This window comes from Populus trichocarpa, chromosome 5 (genome assembly GCF_000002775.5).
Source record: "Populus trichocarpa isolate Nisqually-1 chromosome 5, P.trichocarpa_v4.1, whole genome shotgun sequence".
Classification (NCBI taxonomy): domain Eukaryota; kingdom Viridiplantae; phylum Streptophyta; class Magnoliopsida; order Malpighiales; family Salicaceae; genus Populus; species Populus trichocarpa.
The window spans coordinates 19,983,533-19,991,775 of NC_037289.2; the positions used below are offsets into that span (position 1 = coordinate 19,983,533).

Sequence of the window (8,243 nt, forward strand, 5' to 3'; positions counted from 1 at the left end):
TTTTTTTTCTTGATCCTTTTTTTTCTTTGGTTATTGAGTTTTCTTTATTTTATATTTAGTCTTTATATTATATGCTTATTGGAATTTAGAGTTGATAATTTATTTTTATTTGTCTTTTCTATAGTTATAGTGGTATCAAAAAAATATCTCAATATTGGGTTGGTATCAAAAAAATACCATAGCATCATTATATGGTCTATTTTTTTTTTTAAAAAAAATAGATAGATAAAAAAATGGTTTTAAAAAAACCAAGTTATCAAGCTTTGTGGAGTCAATGACTTGATTTGCTAGATTGGCGTGGTAACCTAGTTTGCTCCGATTCGCGGGTTAGATAGGGTACCATTTGTTTTTTCTTTTAATTAAAATTAATTTTATAATCATCTATTTTTTATTATATAGTTTTAAAAAAGTACTTTAAAAAAACTATGTTATTAAATTTTAGAAAGTTTACAGATCTATTTGCGGGTTTGACAAGTTTAACTTTTCTTTTTCTCTTTTATTCTTCAATAGTGGTTTGATTGAGAATTGAATTTTATAATTTGTTTAATTTCATTTTATATGAGCTTATCGTGGTCTCAAAAAAAAGATTCTATTATTGAGTTGATACTTGATTTTGTGATTGTCTATTTTTTAATTATTTAATTAAATAAATAATAGTTTCGAACAAAAAAAGTTATTAATCCTAACAGAGTTTATGGCCCAATTCACAGTTTTGACTTGTTGACCTGGGTTACCCAATTCATAGAGTTAACGAGTTCACCCACCAAATCCAATATGTTTTTGTTTTTTTGTTTTTGAACCTTTGATTTTTTAATTGATTTTTTTTTATTTTAGTATTAGATTGGTTGAGAAATAGACTTGATAATTTATTTTTGTTTACTTTCTACAGGGTTATCACAATATTAAATAAACATTATTTTAGAGTAAAATAATTGGTAGAAACCAAGTATGATTGTCAACGAAGAGGTTTTTTCTCAAAAAATTCTTATTGTAAGTGCCCCAGGTTCTCTTTGGCTCTTGGCAAACTTACTGACGAGGTTCCTTGAATTGATTTTTAGTGCAGGATTTTACGAGCATCTATTTTCTCATTTAATTAAATAAATTTTTTTATAAAAACAACAAAGTTATTAAACCTAGCAGAGTCCATGACTTGGGTTGCGGGGTTACCCAGGGCCAATCCAATCTGGCTTTGTTTCAGTATTTTTTAAAAAGTTTGTCGTCTTAAAGTTTTTTTAAAAATTGAGTCATGATTTTTTCTATAATCAAAGTTGTCTTTGGATTTGTGAAATCGACAGATTCATATCGGGTTAGCTCCACCGTGATTTAATTAGAAACTCGAGTTAAGAAATGAACTAAGATGAGAAGTTTCTAGATTGATCTGTTTTGATCTAATTTAATAACACTGCTAAAGAATTCCTTGTGTTCATGACATTTCTTTTGAATTTTAAAAAACTTGATTTGACTCGTGATGGAGGGCGGTTCAATAAATTAGAATGAATCAATGAAAAGAAAATGCAATTATTAAAGTTCCTAACAGCAAAGGTAAATTTCATGATAAAAACAAAACGAAAGGAAAAGAAGAAGAAGAAGAAGAAAAAGAAGAAGAAGATAAATTTCTTACTAATTTCTTCCCTTCATCTTTATTCTCTAAACTAATAATTTATTAGTTATTCATTTTTTTAAAAAAACATCGTGCCTCTTGAGAGAGCGTGGACAAGGGAAGTGAGATCCACGTTTTAGCTTCATATATCACACCAAAAAATTAATTTCTAAATATGTGTACAGAAAATAATAACACTATCCAAATTCACTGACGTCATCTCAATTGGGCCACATTGACCGAGACATTAACACATGAATCTGACCAACGTTTTGAAACAAGTAGAGGGACGAAGGTATGGGTTTGGTCGAAAATTAAGGTCAACTGTTTCGAGGACCAAAACATAATTTGACAAAAGAAAGAAAGGCACCGCATTATTAAAAAAAAAAAAAAAAAATAGTTAAACTAATTACAAGTGCTCCTCTGCATTCAAAAAAAAGGGACATCATAAAAAGGGAAGCTAACTCCCTATTCCATGCTTGTTCTTATGAACTTGATTTAATCAAATTTCAAGTCCGCCTGTACCTGCTGATGGAGCCGTCTCTAGAGAGAGAAACAAGAGAGAGAAAACAGATAGAGGGAGAGCGATAGTGTTGTAAAGGTAAGGATCTGTCACAGTAGAGGAAGAGTGGTGAGCTATTATGCTCTACAGCCTGCACTTCTACTTCTCTGTCTCTGTTACTCTCTCCTTTTGGTTTCTTTTTCAAGATCTGTATCTTAGATTCGGAGATTTTTCTGTTTGTTTCTCCAGAAAGTTACCAAGAAAAAGTCCAAATTTCGAGTCTTTGACAAGAAATAAGGACCCAATTTCTTCTTTCTATTTTTATAATTGGTGAAAGATTTTATTTCTCTGACCTGGGATAATAAAGTTGGTTTTTTAATCGTGATTTTTGAACTTTTTTAGCTATTTCTTTTCATGTTTTGTTAAACATTTGGACATTTTTTTGTATATAATTTAAGCATTTGTAAATTTGGTGAATGGGTGAGGATAAAGTGTTGTTTCTGCGGCAGAGTTGTATGAAAAAGTTCTGATCTTTGCTGATCGGTGAAGATTAAAAGTGGAAGAATGGATATTTGATCAGTTTTTGTGGTATAAAAGTTTGTTTCTGTTTTTACTCGAACCTGAAATGCCTAGTTGAGAGTTCAGACATGTTAGAATTCTAGTCCGATGATATTCATTTCGTATTTTCACAAAAAAAATTAAGACAAAAGGAAGAAGCTCGGTAATAGCAGAAGTTAAGGCATCATCCCTCTTCGTGTTGCTGATTACGTCACTTGATAAACTCTAGTGATTACTTCTTAAAGAATTTTTTTTTTCAGCAGATAAACTTTAGAAGCTCAGGGTTGAGGGTTGTTTCTTGCTGTAAATATACTTTGGAAGAACTCATCCAAAATGTTCTGGTGGTTCTGCTATCTATGAACCCTAACTTAAGACCCAGTTAAAGTCCTTTTTTTTTCTTAAAAAAAAATTTTTACGGCGTTGGGGATATGGTTTGCACTTTTTTTTATTAGATTCTTTATTTGAATAAGTTCTCATGATTCATGAAGTTAGAATTTGAATTAATTGGCAAATGGGTTTGCTTCCTTTTTTTGAGATTCTTAATTTGAACCAGAGTGTACTATTTAGGAAGATAGATTTGAACCGATTGCAATTTGGATTTTAAGGGTTAGTTTAAAACATATCTGACAGTTTAGGTGCTTTTGTTCCATGTAGTCTTTTCTTTTATAGGAATCTTCTTAACTTGCTTAGTGCTTTTCCCTTGTCTGTCATCTATCTCTATTCTTTTTTTTATAGTAAGCATTGTAGCTATAGCTGGAATTTAAAACAATTTTTGTTGATTTGCAGTTGTGCACTCGTGTTCTGGTTTGTGATCATCCATACACTTGACTGTAAATATAATTCATGCGATCACATTGAAGCGTGTATTAACTTATTCTGCAAGTATATTAGAGGAAATGTCATTCCGTAGTATAGTTCGTGACATGAGGGATGGGTTTGGGAGCTTGTCGAGGCGGAGTTTTGAGGTCAGGCTGCCAGGTCATCACAGAGGGAAATCTCATAGCTCAGCTTGTGAGCTGCATGACCAGCCAGTGGTCATCCAGAATAGTCGTTGGGCTGGTCTTCCTCCTGAGTTATTGCGGGATGTGATCAAGAGGTTGGAGGCTAGTGAGAGCACATGGCCTGCCCGCAAGCATGTTGTTGCTTGTGCTGCTGTGTGCAGTGCTTGGAGAGAAATGTGCAAAGAAATTGTCAGAAATCCAGAGTTCTCTGGCAAGATCACTTTCCCAGTTTCCCTAAAGCAGGTAAGATCTTTGCATTTTTATTCTTGCCTGTGTAATATCAATATTTAAAGAAATTTTTATAATGTTCAGTGCATGTAACTGGCTTTCGAATCTGCAAGATGTTCACCTGAGCATAAACACACGGATCTAAATAAAGGATTTTGTGTGTTTCAAAATGATAATTGATAAAAATCTTTTTTTCTAACCATTTACAGCCAGGGCCCAGAGATGGAACTATCCAGTGCTTCATAAAGAGGGACAAATCAAAATTAACTTACCATCTTTTCCTTTGCCTTAGCCCTGGTGAGCTTATCTCTGCTTTATTTTGTAAATCATGATCTTATGCTGATGTAACTGGATAATTTGCTGTTACTAAACCTTTTACCACAATGCATAGCCCCGCTGCTTATTCTTCCTAACAGAATGAATATCATATTTCATGCCATTTGTCAAACTGACCAGCTAGAAGCATAGTTCTGATTTTTAGTAGTTCATCCTCTCTGTTGTGAAGAAACCAGCATGGTTGATGCAAGTTGTATCAGTACTCCAAATTTCTTATTGATGTGCTCTCGATGTCCTCTCTGACTCACTTACACACTCGTGTGCGTGCATGGACACTCATGTACATGTCCAAGCACATTGTAAATCCTGGTTAATTGAATTTTTTATGTGAAGTAGTGGTGTTTTGTATTGTCAGGTGACTTTTCTCGCTATTAAATGTGTCCTCATGAGCTTTCTTGAATCCAATACCTTGTCCAGTTATTTTTGTATTCAATCCAAGTTATCCGTTCCTAAATATGATAAAATTTCCTGTAATATTCTATTTAGCTGCTGAAGCTGTTTGACACAGTTTTCCTAATTTCCTATCTTCTATATGAATATGCTGTTGATTAATGGCATGCCTATGCAGCTTTGCTTGTTGAAAACGGGAAATTTCTTCTGTCTGCAAAACGTACCCGGAGAACCACATGCACGGAGTATGTTATCTCCATGGATGCAGATAACATATCAAGATCAAGCAGCACTTATATTGGAAAACTGAGGTAAGAGTTAATTTCAAGGCCAATATTTGCTGACTTGCTGAAGTCCTAAGCTTGACCAGCTATTGTCTGCACTGTCTTGCCTGAAAATAGGCCAATTTTCGGACATGAAGATTGAATATAGTTATAGTTAAAATTTTCTATGGATCCCAACTCCCAAGCGCCCTTCATTCCTGTATAGCAATCCCTTAAAGAGCCGATATAGTATAGCACTAACAACTATCCTCCATTATCTACCAGACAAGGTGTACTTGTTGCCAAGCCATATAATCCATGTTTTTTTTAAAAAAAATCTGAACTTTATTTTCCCTATTATTTGTATTATAAATATATTACATTTGTCTATGTTATAGGAGTTAGTGTTTGGTGCCAAATACTAGCTGTTTAGAAGTAATATTTACATTCTTTTAGTTCAAGAGTAAAATTAGCATCGTTCTGTTCATGTTGAAGTTCCTTAAACTAGGTTACAAATCAGGTTTAGAGTTTTTATTTAGTGTGGTTAGAGTTTCTCTATGGGCAGGGATGATAATTGTTCTCTCTTCTAATGTGCGAGGAGGATGTAACTACTAAGGATGGTTTTTCATGTATCATAATACTAATGTAACTAGTTGATGATTTTAAATATTAGACTTATGAATTTGAACTGTCCCTGGGAGGCCATGCTAGTTTGTTTCCCGTGGTTGATGTTAATTGCTTCACGTGAATCATATGCAAGGACTTTTTAAGCATTTAAGGTGGTGTTTTTAAGGCTTCCATTCTATGGATATCTTTATAGCAAGTTCTGCAATGACTTTGCACAATTGGAACATTGTGAATATGTGGTTGCAGATATCAAATGAACTTGGATGAGATTGTTGGTTCTGCAAATTGTTGTTGCATCAGAAGTTGTGTTGAGATGCTTATTGTTATTGTTTCAGGTCAAATTTTCTGGGTACGAAGTTCATAATTTATGACACACAGCCGCCATACAACAATGCTCAGCTTTCACCACCTGGTCGAAGCCGCAGGTTTTACTCGAAGAAAGTTTCTCCAAAGGTCCCTACAGGCAGCTATAACATTGCTCAGGTTACATATGAGCTGAATGTGCTTGGCACTAGGGGTCCACGAAGGATGCACTGCACCATGCACTCTATCCCTGCATCATCCCTTGAGCCAGGTGGGTCTGTCCCAGGCCAGGCTGAGCTCCTCCCACGCTCCCTTGAAGACTCGTTTAGGAGCATTTCCTTCTCAAAATCAATTGACAATTCAACCGAGTTTAGCAGTTCCCGGTTCTCTGACATTGTTGGGCCTCGAGAAGATGAAGAGGGAAAGGAGAGGCCACTTGTTCTTCGGAACAAGGCACCAAGATGGCATGAGCAGTTGCAGTGCTGGTGCCTCAATTTCCGTGGGAGAGTGACAGTAGCATCTGTCAAGAATTTCCAGCTTATTGCTGCAACGCAACCTGCTGCTGGTGCACCGACTCCATCACAGCCTGTTCAGTCTGATCATGACAAGATCATTCTTCAGTTTGGTAAGGTTGGTAAGGATATGTTCACTATGGATTACCGGTATCCTTTGTCTGCGTTCCAGGCTTTTGCAATCTGTTTGAGCAGCTTTGACACTAAATTGGCTTGTGAATAAAGAAAAAAAGAGAATGGTATCGACTATAGAAACATTTAATTGGCAAGGTATTTCTTTTAGGGCTCTCTAGGATGGGGTGGTCGTAGCTGTATGCAGTCACTGTACAAGTCGTAGTGGACTGTAAAGTGCAAAAAACCGCATCTCATTGGAGGGGTCTTTCCTTTGTCACCCTTTTCTCATGTTTCAGTTGGATTAGTTTGCTTTGAATGATTCCATCATGTTTTCATATATTGTTAAACTTCGTTCTTGTAATATTACAAAACTATGTTCAGACACGTCTAATCATCAAGCAATTCGACTGCCGAGGACTTGTAATCTGGGATGAGACGAAAGGGTATCTTGGTTCCTCTAATTTTACACACTTGCATTTATAATTGAATCAATTAATTCCCTGGAATTAAAGTTCTTCAACGGTTGGCGCTTGACACAGCGACTGTGTTCTCCTCGTTGCCCTGTGAAACGAGCGGTTAGGCTAGCATGGCATGGCATGGAGCCAGGCGGCGACATAGCGTACAAGCTCTGACCAGCCGCCGCTTTTCTGAGGGCTGGCTACACAAAGTACGGCTAAAGGCTGCTAAATGATGTTTTTGATACTGGCCTGTCTTTCCTTGCCGAATCATAAGCGATGGTTTTGGGTACACGAACGAATATTTTATTGAAAGTAATTTGTGCCAGGTTCCTTATTTTTGGTAACTACTAAATAGCATAGTTAGAAAAATAATTAAAAAATAGCATAGTTAATGGGTTGTGTTGACATAAGCAGTTCAATTTTATACATTGTGTTGTTCTTGGTATTGATGTTGTTCAAAATTTACAAATAAATTAGGCAACGAAAAATATGTTTAGTTCATAAATATGTAATATAATAAGAATATATCAACTTGTAATTATAACAAAAAGATGGCAAGCTTACTAAACAAATATATAAACTAGCATAAATGATTGAATTATAATTCTACCATGCACACTTAATTATTTCTTGGTGTGAAAAGATTGAACGTTCTGTTTCTGTTACCTGTATGTTAAGAAACAATCTGCTAACACTTTACAACCACTAGTCAATAACCAAATAAATATAAGTATAAAAAACTTAAATGAACAAGCTATTTTGTTACGAAGGAAAAATCTTTTGAAGAAAAACTTTAGAAGATAAAAAACCCTTTAAGGCAACCAAACCCAAAATAGATAATTTTCACTAGTTTAGAAGATTACAAAAAGGAGTATTTATGACTACAAATTCTTTGTAAGTAGACTTCTTACTTGTTAAGACAAACACTCTGTTTTGTCTTCTACCGCAGTAGCTTGCTAGAACACCTGATGATCTTCAAATTGTTGTCATCCTAACTAGAACATCTAGTTGCTAACAGTTAACACATGAACTCCTCTTAGAAGTTTGCAAGCTTTTCAACTCTTTAGCAAACAATTCTCATTGAAAAATTTCTTCACACTCCACTTGTGTGTCAAAAGTATATGCTACGAAACTTTATGTAACTTCTTAACTAGTTGAGCACTCTAGCTTCGCTGCAAGTGTTGCTTTACCCTGTGCCACACTCTTTTTTGTGCTCCTCTCGTTTATGATGGTTCTTTCTTATATACATATCCATGTAATAAGGATAAGAACATTATCTTCAGGCTTCCTAGTCTGTTATGTTCTTAACAAACTGTTATTCATGGTTTACAAAAACACTTATATGACAATT

The 8,243-nt window shown here is 34.9% G+C and overlaps 1 protein-coding gene across 1 annotated transcript; it reads left to right on the top strand.

Annotated features, from left to right (window-relative positions):
* The first annotated feature begins 2,023 nt into the window (after positions 1–2,023).
* Positions 2,024–6,860, top strand: LOC7469221 (tubby-like F-box protein 8). Its single transcript, XM_002306661.4, has 5 exons — positions 2,024–2,201; positions 3,447–3,904; positions 4,099–4,186; positions 4,794–4,926; positions 5,841–6,860. The coding sequence occupies exons 2-5, from the start codon at positions 3,557–3,559 to the stop codon at positions 6,541–6,543; spliced, it is 1,272 nt and encodes a 423-aa protein (XP_002306697.1). The 5' UTR covers positions 2,024–2,201; positions 3,447–3,556; the 3' UTR covers positions 6,544–6,860.
* Positions 6,861–8,243: the final 1,383 nt, after the last annotated feature.